Source organism: Centropristis striata, chromosome 13, assembly GCF_030273125.1.
Source record: "Centropristis striata isolate RG_2023a ecotype Rhode Island chromosome 13, C.striata_1.0, whole genome shotgun sequence".
NCBI classification, from domain to species: Eukaryota; Metazoa; Chordata; class Actinopteri; order Perciformes; family Serranidae; genus Centropristis; species Centropristis striata.
In genome coordinates this window covers 11,831,243-11,851,400 of record NC_081529.1, presented here as the reverse complement: position 1 = coordinate 11,851,400, position 20,158 = coordinate 11,831,243, and the positions used below count along the sequence as shown (strand labels likewise).

At 40.2% G+C, this 20,158-nt stretch overlaps 3 gene segments (V, D, J or C); all 3 read right to left on the bottom strand.

Moving 5' to 3' along the window:
* Nucleotides 1–248: 248 nt before the first annotated feature.
* Nucleotides 249–672, bottom strand: LOC131982871 (immunoglobulin heavy variable 3-48-like). The segment is given in 2 exon segments: nt 249–538; nt 618–672. Coding segments are annotated over 2 exon segments (345 nt in total).
* Nucleotides 673–4,564: 3,892 nt separating this feature from the next.
* On the bottom strand, nt 4,565–9,766 carry LOC131983014 (immunoglobulin heavy variable 3-33-like). The segment is given in 2 exon segments: nt 4,565–4,872; nt 9,724–9,766. Coding segments are annotated over 2 exon segments (351 nt in total).
* A 644-nt stretch (nt 9,767–10,410) lies between these two features.
* LOC131982876 (Ig heavy chain V region XIG14-like) lies at nt 10,411–10,832 on the bottom strand (the record flags this gene model as incomplete). The annotated part of the segment is given in 2 exon segments: nt 10,411–10,703; nt 10,793–10,832. Coding segments are annotated over 2 exon segments (333 nt in total), but the record flags the coding sequence as incomplete, so codon positions are not given.
* Between the last annotated feature and the right edge of the window lie 9,326 nt (nt 10,833–20,158).

The window sequence follows — 20,158 nt, the reverse complement described above, 5'->3', positions numbered from 1 at the left end:
TATATTTGAGAAATCATTGAAGCAGAGTGATAGGGGAGAATATATATTAATATCTTTAAACAGGATCATTTAAAAATATTACTTTTAGAGGAATTCTGGTCATTAATAATTAAAACTATCTTTTTAAAATATATGATTCAGAGCAAATAATACTGAGACTAATGAATGTTTCTTGTGTTGGTGGTAAAAAGAGGAAGTAGTTTTTGGTTGGCGCTGCTGTTAGTGTCTCTTATTGCGTTTCTGGCACATTAATACACTGCTGTGTCCTCAGTCTTCAGACTGTTTATCTGCAGATACAGCTGCTGTCTGCTGTTGTCTCTGGAGATGGTAAACCGCCCTCTGACTGACTGCGAGTAGTAGATGGTAGCACTGCCACTGCTGATATAAGCGATCCACTCCAGTCCTTTTCCAGCAGCCTGTCTGATCCAAGCAGCATCAATATTACTACTGAAGCCAGAATATGCGCAGGTCAGTCTGTGGGACTCTCCAGGTGTTTTAACCACTGGTTCAGACTCAGTCAGTGTTTGACCCTCAGTACCTGCAGACATTTAAACACCTCACTAGTTACTGTAATGCAGACATATTGTCTTTGTCAGAAAAACAGTTATTGTTCTTACCTGCCCAGTTAATTGACAGGATGAGAAAAACAATGAAATAACCAGGTGTGATCATTGTGAAAGCCAGTTGTCTCTGTCCAGTCTGCAGTGTGTATGTCAGTGATTTAGTGTCTGTCCTTCACTCTGCAACACATATGTAGAGATGGAAGACGTCACAGATTTGCATTGACTCCTCCTCAGAGACAAACACCACATCTCATGCATATGTGTAAAATAAATCCATCATTTGTACCATTTTTTCCAGATTAATATTATATTGATTCTTCCTCCTTGTTTTCCATTTCTCAAAAAAGTCAGACAAAAGTGTTGGATGACAAAGTTTCTTGTTTGACCTGTACTGTATGTGACGTCAAGCTGAAGTTTTGATGAGTTAAATTAGAGGAGCTTTAAAAAAAGTTGTCAGCTGAATATTTTAATTAATTGAGTGTTTTATGTTTGATTAAGTGTGATTCAGTTTCCACTGTGGAAAATGCATGCAGCATATTATCAGTGATTATTTGTCTCAGTATTTAAATTGAGGATATTTTATCTGAAGTCATTAGTGGTCTGAGGGCTCCTCCTCTGGTGGCTTCATGTTACAAGTGTTCAGGCACTGAGGGGTTTTTGTTCAGCTCTACTGATGCTTTGTGTCGCGGTGTCTCTCTGGCACAGTAATACACAGCAGTGTCTTCAGGCTGCACATTCTGTCCGTTTAGAGTCACTGTGTTGCTGGAAGAATCAAAACTGATACTGAACTTGTTCTTTAGGGAATCTTTGATGTATGTGCTGTATCCAACACCTCCTCTGATAATCCACTCACGTCCTTTCCCTGCAGGCTGTCTGATCCAAGCTGTACGATAGCTGCCAACAGAATAAGAGACCTGACAGGTGATGGTCAGACGTTGACCTGGCTGCACAGTCACAGAGGCTGGCTGAGTCAGCGTTTCACATTTTACACCTTGTTGGAAAAAGAAAATGTTTTGTAAGAAATTATGAAGTTAACTGCAAAAGAAGTGATGACTTTACCAAATGCAGAGAGACTCACATCCAGCTGCCAACAGCAGCAGCAGAGCTACAGAGAACATGGTTTATGTAGAAAGTGACGTGCTGTGAACTCCACTGACAGCCTGATGGGATGTTTTTATAGCTGAGGAACAAGGAAGCTCACTGAGTTTGCATACAATCAAACATATGAAGCATCAATGTTGGTCTGAATGGAGTCAATACAAGAGTCTGTTCACTGTTATTATAACTGCAGTGTTAACAATAAGGATCGTTATCACTATAATTACTAATATGAAAACATTATATCAATGTACATTCATATATTTGTGTGTGTGTGTGTGTGTGTGTGTGTGTGTGTGTGTGTGTGTGTGTGTGTATGAAATAATGATCATTTGATTGCTATGTTACCATTCCTAAAATATAAAAACTCTCTGTATCAAGTATTAAGCTGTAGTCCAGTCCAGTGTTTGAGTTTGTGTTGAGATCAATGAGAACAGCTGATTTGTGTCTCATTTTACTAACAGAGGAGAGAGAAACTTGACACTGACTGCCTTCTATTGATTTTATAGTAGAAACCACAACATTATAGATTCAGATTCTTGTCTCTTGACCCTTTTATGATCACGGAATCTTTATTGTTTTTTCATGATGTGTACAATGCAGATACAATTATTAATAGATTAATACAATTAATAAATAAACTAAAAAACATAACATAAATCTTATGAGCACCTCTTCATGCTTGTGCTCTGCCAACCCAGTAAGAATGAGGACTGTAGGTTTTTGTACAGCTGCTCAACCAACTCCAGTCACTGTGAGTGTCGAGCACAATAATAAACAGCAGAATCTTCAGTCTTCAGACTGTTCATCTGCAGATACAGCTGCTGTCTGCTGTTGTCTCTGGAGGTTGTAAAACGGCCTTGAACTGACTGAGAGTATTATTTGCTGCCACTTTTGGTCTCTGCAGCGATCCACTCCAGTCCTTTACCAGGAGCCTGTCTGACCCAGTGCATCCAGTAGCTACTAAGTGAAAATCCAGAGACTGTACAGGTCAATCTGTGAGATCCTCCAGGACTTTTAACTGCTGGTTCAGACTGTGTTAGAGTCTGACCATCAACACCTGTCAAGACAACAAGAAAACATATAAAATCTGTCAGCTAGTCACAAATGGAAATGTCAGATCAGTGAAAGTCTCCACCTGCCCAGCAGACAGTTAGAAGCAGCAGTCCTGTCCTATAGTCCATCATGTTAAACTGTGTGTCCACTGTCCTCTGTCCTCCTCTCTGCAGTCAGATAAGTAGAGGTGGAAGACATCTGAGTTTTGCATTGACTCCTCCTTTCTGGTTGGAAGAAACGTTATTTTCTTATGTCATGGCTTTCACCTAACTGATCATATTTGGTGTTATTCTTTAACATAACCATCTCATCGTATCTTAAAATCTGTATTTTGTTTGCATTTTTTTAGCTGATGTCATCACTATCCTTGTTTTACTGTCAGTCACTTTGTTACTTTTCAAAATGTTTATTTTTTCCATGTTTTTGTCCAATTTAACTTATAGGTAATGGCATATAGCTGCTGTTTTATTAATCAAATTATTAATGTGGTGTGATTCTCCCCTTGAGATAGTCAGGTTGAGACACTGTGTCACAACAATAAGAACAGAGTTATCAGCATTTGTTTGGAGGAAACTTTGACATCCAACATGTTCTCAGTTGTTTGTTTTTGTCTTGTAGCTTCTGTTTTCAGAGCAGAAATTCAACTTCTGTAGAAAGTTCAGCTGAATTTATTTCATCTCATCAAAAGTTTAATATTTAACAAATTATATACATGAATGTGGGGAAATTATGTATGAATGAGCTGGTGTTGAAATCATTAGTGGTCTGAGGGCTCCTCCTCTGGTGGCTTCATGAGACAAGGAAAGGTTTTTGACTTGTTGAGTTTTTGTACAGCGTTGCTCCTTCCTGTGTCACTGTGGCTCTCGAGCACAATAATAAACAGCAGAATCTTCAGTCTTCAGACTGTTCATTTGCAGATACAGCTGCTGTCTGCTGTTGTCTCTGGAGATGGTAAACCGTCCTCTGACTGACTGAGAGTAGAAGATGTAGCTGCTGCCACTGTTGATATAAGCGAGCCACTCCAGTCCTTTACCAGCAGCCTGTCTGATCCAAGCGTTCCAGTAATCATTATTGAAGCCAGAATATGTGCAGGTCAGTCTGTTGGACTCTCCAGGTGTTTTAACCACTGGTTCAGACTCAGTCAGTGTTTGACCCTCAGTACCTGCAGACATTTAAACACCTCATTAGTTACTGTAATGCAGACATGTTGTTTTTGTCAGAAAAACAGTTATTGTTCTTACCTGCCCAATTAATTGACAGGATGAGAAAAACAATCAAATAATGAGGTGTGATCATTGTGAAAGCCAGTTGTCTCTGTCCAGTCTGCAGTGTGTATGTCAGTGATTTAGTGTCTGTCCTTCACTCTGCAACACATATGTAGAGATGAAGACGTCACAGCTTTGCATTGACTCCTCCTCAGAGACAAACACCACATCTCTAGAAAACATTTGGCTTATATCATTTTGTATTACTATTATGGTAATTGTGATGATTTCATTAATGCTTTCCAAGTAATTCAGCTGCCTTAAAATATGTATAATCAAATTAAATATATGTTTTCATTTCACTTATGCATGAACATATCATGCATAAATGTCCAAATATATTTTCATGACTTGCTGTTACAATGTAGTGGGAACATCATGAGCCATCTTTCAACTTGGCAAAACAGGAAGTCACAAACCACAGAATCAGCTGTGGCTCTCACAGTGTTTGTTTGTGTTTAGAGACATACTAATTATTTGACTTTTTGTCTTCTACTGCCACCTGTTGGTATGTGTGAAAATAACTAGTTGAGTCCTTGTGGTGGTGTAACAGTTTTTGTATGACTCTGCTATTGATGTCTCTCACTGTGTGTATCTGGCACAGTAATACACTGCTGTGTCCTCAGTCTTCAGACTGTTCATCTGCAGATACAGCTGCTGTCTGCTGTTGTCTCTGGAGATGGTAAACCGGCCTTGAACTGACTGAGAGTAGAACTGTTTGCTGCCATCACTGTAGATCAAGGCGATCCACTCCAGTCCTTTTCCAGGAGCCTGTCTGATCCAGTTCATGCCATAGCTGCTGAATGTGAATCCAGAGACTGTACAGGTCAATCTGTGAGATCCTCCAGGACTTTTAACTGCTGGTTCAGATTCTGTCTGACCATCAACACCTGTCAATCAAGAGGATAGAAGAAAACATTCAATTCAACAAACTGGTGACAAAAATATGGTCTGTGTAAAATGAAGAAAAGTCTCCACCTGCCCAGCAGACAGTTAGAAGCAGCAGTCCTGTCCTATAGTCCATCATGTTAAACTGTGTGTCCACTGTCCTCTGTCCTCCTCTCTGCAGTCAGATAAGTAGAGGTGGAAGACATCTGAGTTTTGCATTGACTCCTCCTTTCAGAGACTAACATGTTTGTAGGTTTTGGTGACCAGGTGGGGACTGTAATGTCCATTCCTGTTTTAAGATATTTGTTTATTCTCCCTGCAAAACAACATCCTGTGAAAACTGTTTTTACTTTATTAAGTGCAAGGCAGTGAGCAAACCAACACATAACAGGCACAGATAGAGGTACAGGAGTTTTGATTTAAATTGACACTGCAGATTACTCAATGAGATTGATGCACCAACAATACATTACAATTATCAGTGTTATTGTTGTTATTATAATTTGTGGAAGTAGTATTACCAAAGTTATTGTTACTTAAGGAGCAGCAGATGAAGGCACAAGGAGTGATCAAGCTCCAAACACCAACTATTTTTTTTCATTCTGATATAAATATCTTGAAACAGGTGAAAACGAAAGAACGAAGAATGAATTGATTTAACTTGGTTTAACCCTTGTGTAATGTTCATATTGTTGTTACTCAGCCAGTGTTTGTGGGTCTGATGGACCCGTTGCATTTTGTGGCTTTTAATGCCTCACAATCAAACACTTTTATGTTAAAATACTGAACAGATGTTTACCTTATCCCAATTACAAGCAGTATAAACAATATATATGGTTAATATTTGCCCTTTACCTTTGTTACGTCACATTTATAACTTATTATTTGTGTGATGTTTATATTGTTGTTACTCAGCCAGTGTTTGTGGGTCTGATGGACCCGTTGCATTTTGTGGCTTTTAATGCCTCACAATCAAATACTTTTATGTTAAAATACTGAACAGATGATGCACAACACAAGCTGAACACATGAACACAGAGTAAACATATCAGTCAAGACAGACTGAACATCAATTTCCACACTTCTATTAGCCCAGGGTCCAGTGGACCCGGACATCTTATATGTAATAGAAATGTGTAGGGGGGGTGTATGGTGTGTGGTCATTAAATATGTATTCTGATATATGTTCTTCACAGAAAATGAGCCAAAGTCAGTGAGTCTCAGTTTGAAAAATTAATTAATTGTATCATTTTTCTTTTCATAAAAAATGAAAACGGGTCCCACAGACCCGAACACCACACAAGGGTTAAATGTTTGAAATCCACCAGCATCCATTTTGTTTGAAATAATCAACTTTCAAAAGTCATTAGAGATAATGTGCACATTTATCATCATCCTCATCCTCACATTGTATTAAAATGTCCTGGTTGTCAGTCATGCATATGAGGTTGTTTTTTCCCTACAAACTTATTTTATACAGATGTGGCAGGATGGCGTCAGCGTGTGCGGCCTGCCGTCTGCCAGCTCTGATATCTTTGATATTTGTTGCTGTTTTATTTTGCTGTTTTTGCCAAGATTCCTCTGCTTTGCTGGTGTATGAAAGGTAAGCTCTTTCTGACATTAAAGCTTCTCAAACAACACAACTAAACTTTCATTTGGGTGACCATAGATCAGGTCTCCCTCCTCCCTTGGCGTCCGTGCCAGCTTACCTGCTGTGCGTAGCGGCTGTCACTTCATGGAGGAAGTGTTCCAGAAGACACAGAAAGAGGGCTGGTGTCTTAGTGAAACTGAAGATCCTCAGAAGACTCTCCTGTTGGACCGATCCTCGCCATCCTGTCGGAGGGTCTCGGCCACGATGTCTTCTCTGGATCCAGCCTGCTGTACCTTCCGACCCAGCCGCTGGCTGTCTCCAGGTACCCCCTTCCAGGTGTCACCAGGTCCACAACGGATTGACAACGGAACGTGTGGATTGTAGGAATCTGCAGCCTCTGCGCTGCATTTCCACCCAGGAGGAGAGGAGATTACTCTCAACCTGGCTCTCTTGAATGCTAGATCGCTAGCAAACAAGACTTGAATAACTTCTTCACTTCACATGAATTGGATTTTATGTTCCTGACAGAGACGTTGACTCAAGTCGGTGAGTCTATCCAGTTCTCCGAGTTGCTCCCCCCGACTGTCTCTCTTTTAACTCTCCTCGAACCACCGGCCGAGGTGGAGGAGTAGCATCTGTTTTTAAATCCAGGTTTCAATGTCAAATGTCACAGCTGATCACTTTCTCCAGCTTTGAGCTGCAGACATTCATTGTGAACTTTTCTACACTCGTCTTGTGCTCCTTAATCTAACATCCGCCTCACTTCAATAGGAATTTTATAAAGGACTTCACAGACTTTGTGGCAGGAGTGGCAGTGAACTATGATCGGTTTTTAAAATGTTGAAGATTTTAATATCCATGTCTGCTGTGAATCTGGACCCCTGGTGAAAGACTTTCTTAATCTTATTGACTCTTTTAGCCGTACTCAGTCTGTGTGTGATGCAACACATGAGAAGAGCCACACTCTGGACCTGATATTATCCTTTGGGCTGCAGTTAAATGTCAGTGAGATTTGTGACAAACAAATTTCTGATCACTTTGCTGTCTTATTTAATGTAACACTGCCTCGCTCTCAAGTGAAGCGGTGCACCACGGACCGCCGTGTGCACACAAGTTTTTAAACACTTTTAATAGTATTTCTACTGACATTTTTGACTTGGTGGCCCCTTTTAGATGCAAGCGCTCCAAGCCAGCAGCAGAGCCATGGCTTAATGACAGCACTCACATTTGAAGACGTGCATGTAGACGCGCAGAGAGGAAGTGGAAGACAGATCGCCTTCATGTTTCTTTGGACATTTTAAAAAACAGTCTACGTCAATAACAGAAAGCTGTTAAAGCTGCCAAGAGTCATTTTTAATCAAATCTTGTATTAGTCAATAGTCACAAACCTCAGTTCCTTTTCAATACTCTTTTAAACCCCTGTGACCACAATGGTGTTTTTCCTTCAGTTGAACTGTGTAAATATTTTTTAAGGTTTTTTATTGACAAGATCTTGGATTTTAAGTCCTTCCTTTTGCCATCTGCAGTAGATCCTGCTGTCTCCCCCACTAGCCCTGCAGTTTTTGACACATTTGAGCAGTGTCTGTCTCAGAGTTAACTGATGTTGTCCAGCGTCTCAGGCCTTCTTCCTGTCCTCTTCACAGCATCCCTCCCCGTTTCTTTAAGGATGTTTTTAACGTTATTGAGCCCTGTGTTACGGATCTGATTAATTCATCTTTGATGTCTGGATGTGTCCCAGCTGCCTTTAAACATGCTGTGGTCGAGCACCTCCTCATAAAACATAATTTAGATCCCACAGTTTTATCTAATTTTAGGCCTATCTCTAAACTTCCTTTTCTTTCTAAGGTTTTGGAGAATGTGGTCAATGAACACCTGCAGTCTTATTGATCTTAATGGCATCTCTGAGAAGTTCCAGTCTGGTTTTAAGTCACGCCATAGTACAGAAACAGAGCTTTTAAGAATTTTAAATGACCTTCTTTTAGCAGTGGACTCTGGTAACTCTGTGGTCCTGGTCCTTCTGGATCTGACAGCTGCCTTCGACACAGTTGATCACAACATTCTCCTGTCTCGCCTAAACACCTCTGTCGGCATTAAAGGCATTGCTCTTAACTGGTTTGAGTCCTACCTGTCAGATAGGAGCTTCTCTGTGCAGCTGGGCCAGTATTCCTCAGACACTTCTGCCCTGAACTGCTGGGTGCCTCAGGGTTCTATTTTGGGCCCCCTTCTCTTTTCTATTTACATGTTGCCACTGAGATCCATATTTCAGAAGTATAGCGTCTCATTTCATTGATATGCGGACGATGTACAAATAAATTTGCTGCTTAAAATGAATGACCAAACCTCTGTGCAGGTCTTATTAGACTGCCTTAAAGACACTCAGTCATGGATGGAAGCAAACATTCTCACTTTAAAACATTTTTTTAAATTAAAAACCCATTTATTCTCCTTGGCTTTTTTACTTTTTACTCCTTTATTTTATTTTTTAACTCTAACTCTGTTTTTAGATTGAGTTTTTATTACTATTTTATTGTTTAATTGTTTTTAGTATTTTATTGTTTTTATTGTTTTTTTGTATTACTATACTTCACTTACGTAGGATTTTATTGTATTTTAAGACTGAACAGCACTTTGGTCAACTGAGGTCGTTTTAAATGTGCTCTATAAATAAACTTTGACTTGACTTAATGTGACTCGAACAATGATAGCAGTGAGTCATGCTTTGGTCTCTTGTTTCATAGTGGAAAGAGTTGTTGCTTTTATGCTTTATACATGTTTAATATATACTTGAGTGTGCCCTGTGGAATAAATAGAGGAAGCAGTTTTTGTTTGACTCTGCTATTACAATCTCTCACTGTGTCTCTTCTGACACAGTAATACACAGCTGTGTCCTCAGGCTGCAGATTCTGACCTTTTAGAGTCACTGTTAGAGCAGACGTGTCCCTGCTGTAGCTGAACTTGTTCTTCAGAGCATTATTTTGACTTAAGCCACTTGTACCCCACTGATGGGAGATCCAGTCCATGGGTTTTCCTTCACACTGTCTGATCCAACCTGTTGCATAGCTGTCATCAGTCAGAGAATAACCAGAGACCTGACAGCTGATGGTCAAAGACTGTCCAGGCTGCACAACCATTGAGTCTGGCTGGATGAGATCAATACTGTTCACACCTGTGGAAACACAAATCAACATGATCTCCATCATTCATGTGAATATTCAGTGTTTCTAATGTGTTTATTAGTGTGAATCCAGTGAAAGCTGCTCACAGGATCCAGCTGCCAGCAGCAGTATCAGAGCTACAGAGAACATGGTTGATGTTGAAGCTGAACTGATGTGAGCTCTTCTCTCCTCTCACTGACACACACACACACACACACACACACACACACACACTTCACTTCTTTATGAGGCAACACAAGGAGGCAGATTTACATACTGTTGACACTAAATCAGCTGACTAAAGTATATTCAAATAATTCTAAATGGAGATGAAACTTCCAGGTGTTATTCTTCATCTCAAAGAAAGAGAAGGTGGAACTTCAATCTCTGACAGTTTAGATTGTTAGGTTTGACTTTGATCATAATGAAGTTGGCAAAAGACTTTTGATTCAGCCACGAAAGCAATAATTATTCAGATTTTATTGAACCAGAAATGTCATGGAAGAGAAGCTGACTTTTAAGAGTTAATTTCTACTGTAGTGAGAAAGGATTTTATACATGCAATGATGTTTCAATGATTATAATTTCAGAATATCTATTTGATATGATATGTTGCTGTAAAATGAGATGAAGAACCTTTGTTCTTAGACTTCCTGTTTACTGTAACAGTGAGTTGGTGTTGAAGTCATTAGTGGTCTGAGGGCTCCTCCTCTGGTGGCTTCATGTTACAAGTGTTCAGGCACTGAGGGGTTTTTGTGCAGCTCTACTGATGCTTTGTGTCACTGTGGCTCTCTGGCACAGTAATACACAGCAGTGTCTTCAGGCTGCACATTCTGTCCGTTTAGAGTCACTGTGTTGCTGGAAGTGTCTTCATCAATACTGAACTTGTTCTTCAGTGAATCTTTGTAATCTGCAGTGTATCCAACACGGTGACCTCCTATCCACTCCAGTCCTTTCCCTGCAGGCTGTCTGATCCAAGCTGTGTAGTAGCCACTAACAGAATAAGAGACCTGACAGGTGATGGTCAGACGTTGACCTGGCTGCACAGTCACAGAGGCTGGCTGAGTCAGCGTTTCACACTTTACACCTGTTGGAAAAAGAAAATGTTTGTAACAAATGATTAAGTTAATCTGCAAAAGAAGAAGTGATGACTTTACCAAATGCAGAGAGACTCACATCCAGCTGCCAACAGCAGCAGCAGAGCTACAGAGAACATGGTTTATGTAGAAAGTGACGTGCTGTGAACTCCACTGACAGCCTGATGGGATGTTTTTATAGCTGAGGAACAAGGAAGCTCACTGAGTTTGCATACAATCAAACATATGAAGCATCAATGTTGGTCTGAATGGAGTCAATACAAGAGTCTGCTGCAAACAGAAATACAAGGAATAGTTAGAATCATGTAAATTTGTGCATTTCAAAGTTATTTTTAATAATGAAAATGATAATGTCAGAAATAAAATAAGGGTTAATCAGTTCATAGACAGGTGCATGGTTCAACTTGTTGTTTTCATTTATTTATTAAATCATTCATATTACAGCCAAATAAAATAGTTATAAAATTGTGACCAAAAAATAAACGTGTGGGTTTATTCTTGCCCATTGAGATATGTTGCTATATTTATCTTCATATTCACAATCTTGATTATTGACTGTTAATATTCTCTCCACATCTTCTCGGCACATTTCACTGCAGTTAAAACACGATTATTTTATAACTATATTTGTATACTTTTTTAAGAATAACAAAAGTTTCCACACAAGGTATTTACATACAATAAGAATATACGTGTGATTCAACTAAATTGACTTTGTTTTTGTCAAATTAAATAGTGTCATTATTCCACTGCCCCTCCACTTTAGAGATCACTGCTGTCTGCTTGCATAAATTATTCTAATGAAGCTGCAGTATGTGATGAGAAGAGAGATCATTATTTTATCATGGAATGTAACTTTAATGTCGGTCGTACATTAGTGGGACATTAATGTCTGTTAGTTGTCTCATTTTAAATTAGACAAGAATACACTATTTGTAGGAATAATCATTTACTTGCAGGAATTTAATTGCAGCACACAGTTAGTTTTGGATTTACTGCAAATATTTATAAGAGCCACTTGTGAATAATGCGTATGATGCAGTTTTTTATTATTATATTAAAATTCCAAAATAAAGTAAACCTGATCATGTAAAGCAACATGAAAAAATAAGTCCAAAAATAATCAGTTCAACTGTCAAATATAAATATTACAACCACTTAATGCTTTTCCTCCACCAGCAGAGTGAAGGTGAGGACTGTAGGTTTTTGTACAGCTGCTCAACCAACTCCAGTCACTGTGGCTCTCGAGCACAATAATAAACAGCAGAATCTTCAGTCTTCAGACTGTTCATCTGCAGATACAGCTGCTTTCTGCTGTTGTCTCTGGAGATGGTAAACCGCCCTCTGACTGACTGAGAGTAGTAGATGTAGCTGCTGCCACTGTTGATTAAAGCGAGCCACTCCAGTCCTTTTCCAGGAGCCTGTCTGATCCAGCCCATCCATCTGCCAGCAAAGTTAATTCCAGAGGTTGTACAGGTCAATCTGTGAGATCCTCCAGGACTTTTAACTGCTGGTTCAGATTCTGTCAGAGTCTGACCATCAACACCTGTCAGTCAAGAGGATACAAGAAAACATTAAATTCAATAAACTGGCGACAAAAATATGGTCTGTGTAAAATTAAGAAAAGTCTCCACCTGCCCAGCAGACAGTTCTGTCTGTCTGCAAGCAGCAGTCCTGTCCTATAGTCCATCATGTTAAACTGTGTGCCCGCTGTCCTCTGTCCTCCTCTCTGCAGTCAGATAAGTAGAGGTGGAAGACATCTGAGTTTTGCATTGACTCCTCCTCAAAGGGAGGACACATCTGGAATAGATGTGTTTTGACAATTTCGTTTGTGTGAAATGTGAAGAGAAACATCTTATCAACAATCAATACCATCCATATTTCTTTAAACTCAACATCTGTTCCTTTGCACTGTGATAATAATTCAGATTAGGAATCTAATGTAACCCAAAACAAGTCGATTAGGTTTGGCAATATACTTTTTTATTTCATGACATTTGAATATTTATGTATATTCTAATGACTACTTGTCCAGAATGTGTCCGTCCAGAAGCCCAATGTCACCTCTGATTGGTTCCAGTCCTCTGTGACCTTGAGAATGAGTTGACATGGATGGATGGATGAAGTTCCAGCAACTTGAATGCTCTCTCAACATCACCTGTACTGGCCTCTCTTGGTTTAAGTCACGTCTCACAGACAGACAACAGTTCATCAGCATGAACAGGCGTCCCACAGGGCTCCGTAGTTGGTCCTCTGCTGTTTACATGCCACCCCTCTGTAATCTTATCTTTTATGGTCTTCACTTCAGCTTTTACACCAGTGATGTCTATCTCTACATATCCTCTAAATCCATCATCGATGCCACTCTCTCCAAGCCTGTCGCATGGATGCAGGTCAACTTTACCCAACTGGGTGGCACTTTATAATGAGTACACACTATTACGCATTAGTTAAGCATTAATAAATACTCAATTCATCATTTATAACGCATTTTTCTGACATTACCACACATTAGTATTTAGTTTATAAACACAGTTAAAAATGTTTTATTCATCATTGATAAGCACATTAGTTATGGATTAGTAATTACTGAATTCATCATTTATAAAGCATGTTTCTGCCGTAAATACTCATTACTATGTGGTATATAATCACAATTATAAATGTTTTACTCTTCATTAATAAGCTCATCTATAATGTCCTAATGATTGCATTTTCATATTTTATACATGATGGATTCAGCATTTCTAAATCAAGTATTACATCACTTACTAACCAGTTATATAGGATTTGTCAGTGGTTTGTAATATCATATAGAAAGTGCATGTAAATGATGAACAAAGTATTTAGATGTACATTTCTGCATGCACTTGCACATCCACTATTCAGACATGTATTAATGATTAGTGACTGTGTTAGCAGATCCTATAAACAGTTAATAATGCAGGAATTCATGAATTGAGGCTGTTATGAAGCACTTACTACTCGTTAATTAAGTATTTTGTGTGAATCTAAAGTGAGCACTATCTATGGCTTATGAATAAAAACTTGCCAACATCAACAGTGGATCACAGACGTTTCAAATATGACAAATAAAATCTTTGTTTTTTTAATTAAAAACTTTCTGTATCAAAAATAAAGTCAGAAAATATTTCAGTGTCACAATTTAACATAATTCTAAATCCTTTCTCAAAGAAACGTCTAAAATTATTTGAGACAGATAAAATAAATATGTTCAACACATGATTAAATAATACAGGAAAAGGAATTTTACGACACTACAAAAACAAAGTGCACTGATTTCTTGGACTTTGTCTCACAGAAAGACAAATTCTTGCAAACAACGGTTACAGTGACTGCATATGACTAGTTTTATTTTTTGGAAATGTCATGAATCAGTCTGCCAAATGCACCTTTACAGTGTTTCTTTGCGAGCCATTCATGCCACTCAATCACTGAAAGGTGGTCGGAAAGCAAACTGATTTCCCCTAAGCCTCCAGATCTGCTCCTTGTAGGATCTCCAGGCCCTCTCAAGATGTTGGGTATGGGCACCAGTTTGGGAATCTACATACCACCTGCTGTGGTTGACAGTGTGATGGTTGTACCCTAGTGCAGAGAGTATGCGATAGGCACGCCACTCATCACTTATAACTGTAGATCCAAGCCTCACATGATGGGCAATCAAGGGGACTAGATGTCTTCGAGATCTTCTCTCCACAAGACGTAGAATAGGCTTTCTTCGTCCTTGATGATGCCTCACACCTAACATGCCAAAGACCCACTTCTTTCTTTTCCACCCACCAGCCATTCTTCCTCTCCCATACTGATGCAGAAACAAAACAACAAACACAAACGTAAACAGATACATTCTATTACAATAACTTGTTTGACTGTATTTAACACTTAATTAAAGTCACTATTATTACTATAACACATACCTTTCTTTTGTGCCGAAAAAGGCTTTCATCGATCACAACATGTACATTTCGGAGCTTTAAAGATGGCGCCGGGGTGTCTGTGTCGCCACTTGGCTCTCCTCAGTTTTATTTGTTTGATAATGATTTTGACGTTCGTCACAAGGACCATCGACTCACTGCTGGTGTATGAACGTCAGGAGTTGGTAAAAACTGGGGAAACAGTGCAATCGTGTGTGATCTATCATGCAAACAAGTCGGATTCCTTTTACCTGGCCGATCTACCTGAGCACCTCCTTCGGGTGAATGCGTCGCTGCCCAGGAAGCGTAAACGCCGAGAAGTGCGATCCGGCCGGCTTGTGAAGTTAAAAGCCTGGCTGGCACTTTCTCCCGACATGGTGTGGTCACTCCCATGGGACTACAGAGACTGCCTTCGCCGCTATGTCTCTCAGCGCACTCTCGCTCGAGCCGGCACTTGGCTGGTGTCCATTATCCGACAGCGAAGGGATGTCTATACGTGCACCCTCACCGCTCTTCTCACCTGGGCTTGGGTGGTGTGTCCCCAGGCAACCTCAGGACGCTGAGCCGGGCAGCTCGTGCGGCCGTGACGGCTTCTACGAGGTGCGCACTCGACAACGCGAGATCCGTGATGAATAAAACTTTCATCCTGCAGAACTTCTTTACTTCGCACTCTTTGGATGTACTGTTTTTAACGGAGACTTGGATAAACGCCGGTGAGTCCACTGCCTTCTCAGAGCTGTTACCTCCTGACTGCACCTTTATCTACACACCAAGAGCCACTGGTCGTGGGGGAGGTATAGCTACTGTTTTGAAGAACTGCATTTATTGAGTAATATCAGACTGGACTTTCTCATCTTTTGAGCTAAGTTGCTTCGAGCTACGACAGAGTGATCCAGTGATGTGTACTGTACTGACAAATTTTAATTGTCGGAGATTTTAATGTGCATGTGTGTTGTCCGTCTAAATCCATGGCCAGAGAGTTTTTGGAGCTGATTGAAGCTTTTCATTTGACACAGCATGTCTCTGGCCCAACACAAGTGCAGAGACACACTTTGGACCTTCTGTTATCTCATGGTTTTCCTGTTGACAATGTAGTTGTGGGTGATGCAGTATTCTCCGATCACAGTCCTGTCATGTTTGATTTTAGTTTAACTATCGAGAGGAAGTTGCCTGTCGTGCGCCATGGCCGTGTTATTGCATCTGACACTGCTGCTGCTTTTTCTCCTCTCTTTACCTCGTCAGTGCGGGATTCTTTAAACAGTGTTGCATTCGCAGACACGGAGCAGCTGATGAACTCTTTTATTTCTACCTGCTCTGATGTTCTGGACAGTGTAGCTCCCATCAAGGCCATGCTTTCAAAACCAAAACAGGAGCCTTGGCTCAACGACATTACGCGTGCAGCCAGGCGTGAGTGTCGGAGAGCGGAGTGCAGGTGGAAGAAAGATCATCTGGAGGTTTCTTGGCAGATTCTTAAAAATAGCTGGAGAAATTTTCAGAGTGTCGTTAGAAACGCAAAAACAAAATACTTGTGACTTAGTTTTAAAAAGAATGTGAGGCTTGCTGACATTATTTAAAACCATTAGTTCTGTTTTCAATCCGATTCCTTCCACTTCACTGCAGATTACATCTGAGAAATTCATCACCTTTTTGAATGATAAGGTTGCTGCTATTCGAGCCACTATACCCCTTTCTGTACTGTCTCTTACAGTAGCCACTCAGTGCTCTGCTGTTTTTAGTTGTTTTGAGCCTGTGTCATTGTCTGAGCTCACAGGGATAGTGAACAAATTAAAACCCTCCTCCTGTCCCACAGACCAAGTCCCTCCTCGCTTCTTTAAGGAGGTCTGGAGCACTACTGCTTCTTCTGTCAGGGAGATCATCAACAGCAGCTTGGCCTCTGGCATTGTTCCCTCCTTTTGTAAAAAAGCTGTTGTTGAGCCCTTGATTAAAAAACCTGGTCTTGATCCGACACTTACCGGCCCATTTCCAAATTACCTTTTGTGGCTAAACTTCTAGAGAAGTGTGTTTTTGCGCAACTTAAGCCTTTTCTGGATAGTAATGGCACTTTAGACCCGTTTCAGTCTGGGTATAAGGCATTTCACAGCACTGAGTCTGCACTTTTGAAGGTTTTTAATGATCTCTTTTTAATGACTGATTCGGGTAGTTAATTTTAGTGCTTTTAAACCTGACGGCTGCCTTTGACACAGTCGACCACAACATTTTTTTAGACCGCCTGAGGGACTGTTTGGGTGTCAGGGGGACCGCCTTGGAGTGGTTCAGGTCCTACCTGTCAGAGAGGTCTTTCTCTGTCAGGCTGTGGGACTCCACTTCGTCCTCCACCCCACTTCATTGTGGGGTCCCCCAGGGATCTATCCTGGGACCTATCCTGTTTGCAGTATATCTCCTCCCTCTTGGAGAAATTTTTCACAGACATGGCATTTCTTATCATCTCTACGCTGACGACTGCCAGATTTATATGCCAATGTCTAAGGACAGCCACTGCCCCCTGACACCCCTATTCGACTGTCTATGTGATGTCAAGGCTTGGTTAGCCCAGAATTTTTAAAAACTCAACGGGGAAAAAACGGAGGTTATGATGTTTGGCAGTGCCCTCATCGACCTGGAACCCCTCACAGAGTATGAGCGTCTTAAAGTCACCAGCCTTGGCATCACCATAGACAGCGATTTTAAATTTGATAAACAGATTAATAGCGTTTTAAAATCTTGTTTTTATCATCTTCATCTTTTATCAAAAGTGAAACCGTACAGATTGTGCACGCTTTTATTTCAAGTCGACTGGACTACTGCAACGCTCTGTACTCAGGCGTCAGCCACAAAGCCCTCTCTCGTCTGCAGTTCGTCCAGAACGCCACGGCACGACTTTTAACAGGGGCCAAAAAGCGGGAACACATTACCCCGATCCTTGCGTCTTTGCACTGGCTTCCTATTAATTTTCGGATTGATTTTAAGATTTTATTGTTAGTTTTAAAAAGCTTTGAATGGACTGGCCCCACAGTACATCAAGGATCTCATCCAAATCTATACTCCAGCGCGTGAATTGAGGTCCGAGGGCCAGCTCCAGCTCGTGGTGCCTAGAGCGAGACTTAAAACCAGGGGGGACAGGGCTTTCTCTGTGGTCGGCCCCAGACTTTGGAACACCCTCCCTCTCCATGTCCGAACAGCCCCCACAGTGGAGTGTTTTAAGTCTTGTCTTAAGACCCATTTTTATTCCTTGGCTTTTTAACTTTGCGTGAGTTTTGTGGTCCTCTGTGTCTTTTATTTCTTTTACTACTTTTAACTACATCTTTTATTTATTTTACTATGTTTATCTGTTTGATTGTATTGTTTTATGTATAGCATCATTTTAGATTTATACACTTATTATTTATTGCTGATTGTATATGGAAATGTTTGTTTTATTGTTGATTCTATGTACAGCACTTTGGAGACGTTTTTGTTGTTTAAATGTGCTATACAAATAAAGTGGATTGGATTGGATTGGATAAATGTAAATGCTGTAATATTGTCATTGTTTGATCCAAAAGGATTTAGATTAGATAACATTACTAACTACATAAATCGCATTTAATTTGTATTGAGTAGCCTGATTACATCCCAAAGTAATCTGATCCAAACCTGCACACATCAACACATAACTGCAAATTATTTTAAATGTGCCTATTTAATTGTACATTTCTCACCAAGCATATAGATCTCCACTGTTCGCCCTCTTTTTCAGTTTCATATCATGATGGCATATGCTGCACTTTACTTTTCTTTTTAGCAGTTTCCTCTTTTGAAGCCACTTTATCAGCTTCAGGGCGTTTCTTTTCGAGGTTTCCTCCTTAATAAGCTTCTTCAGTCGGGTGAATATGCTCATTGTTTTATGCATTTAAAAAAGCATTACACTGTGGTGGTTTATGAAGACATGCTATTGTTGTGATCTTATCTGATTGGGAGCTCGCAATCCGGCTCTCAGCCCATCATCAACGTGACGACGGTGGGAGGTGTCAACATTTTACGTTCATATTTACCTTAACTCTCAGAAGTTTCTGAGAGCGCAGCCAAGAGAAGCATGGAGAAGTCTGGCCTGCATCAACGATTCAGGCGGACGCGGGCCAATACGTATGGCGGTGTGGGGATGGATACATTGGAGTCGGTGGCCGGCAGCAGAACTAGTGGTGAGTGTCTTTGTTTTCTAGCACACATTATGGATGAAAGCTAACATTAGCTTGTCAGCAGCTGAAGGCGTTTGCTCTCGCTCCCCGACTAGCGTTACTACCGACCTGCCCGCGGTGGCAAAGCCGACCTAGACACTCACCTCGCCCGGCTAGACAAGACTAGACTGACTTAACCGCGGCGACACAAACATTACAAGTTTAAAAAAAAAACTATATTTAAAGTGATAATGATAAATGCATCCCAAAGTTTACATGAAATACATTACATGCATTGGTGTGCTTCACACAAAATGGAAATAAAAGTATATGCATGTATGTAAAGTATATAAAATATAAAGTTATGACATGCATATACTGACATAGAACATATACTGAATATTATTAAACTCAATTATTTCACATGAGATCCACTGTTTAAAGTTGCTTGAATGTCAAAACATTCCAAAATCACAAGTGTCTGAAAATATACTCAGTTGGTATATAACTACATGCATTAATGAACACTTTCTTTCTTTTAGGTGTGTCCATGGCCCCTACTGCACAGCTGATGGACAAAAGGAAATCACACGAGTTGGAGATGTGTAAGCTGAAGGTAGAGTTGCAAAAGGAGAAGATTGATGAACTTATCAAAGAGAGAGACTACCTTAAAGAACAGTTGGCATCAAGTCTCCCTACACACAATATGTAGAGGAATTATTGTGCAGTTGGATCTTATTATGTTAATTTACTGTATATCTGGACTCTATATTATGCATGTGTCTCTTTGTGACATATTGATCTAATGTTTGTATTTTAATCTATTTTAACAGCTCTTAAAAAAAGGATACAGGATACCCAGGCAATCTCCTTGTCTTCATCTTCCTCTTGTGACAGCTCAGAGGAAGATTCCTCTGATACTGTGTCTGCATCCTCCTCTACTGCATCCTCATCAGAGGACAAGAAAAAGAAAAGGAGGAAGACGAAGGGGAAAGAGAGAAAGTCCAGTGCCCATACCCAACATCTTGAGAGGGCCTGGAGATCCTACAAGGAGCAGATCTGGAGGCTTAGGGGAAATCGCACTGACAGTTTGCTTTCCGACCACCTTTCAGTGACGACTCGCAAAGAAACACTGTAAAGGTGCATTTGGCAGACCGATTCATGACATTTCATGCAGTCACTGTAACCGTTGTTTGCAAGAATTTGTCTTTTTGTGAGACAAATTCCAAGAAATCAGTGCACTTTGTTTTTGTAGTGTCGTAAAATTCCTTTTCCTGCATTATATCATGTGTTGAACATATTTATTTTATCTGTCTCAAATAATTTTTAGACGTTTCTTTGAGATAGGATTTAGAA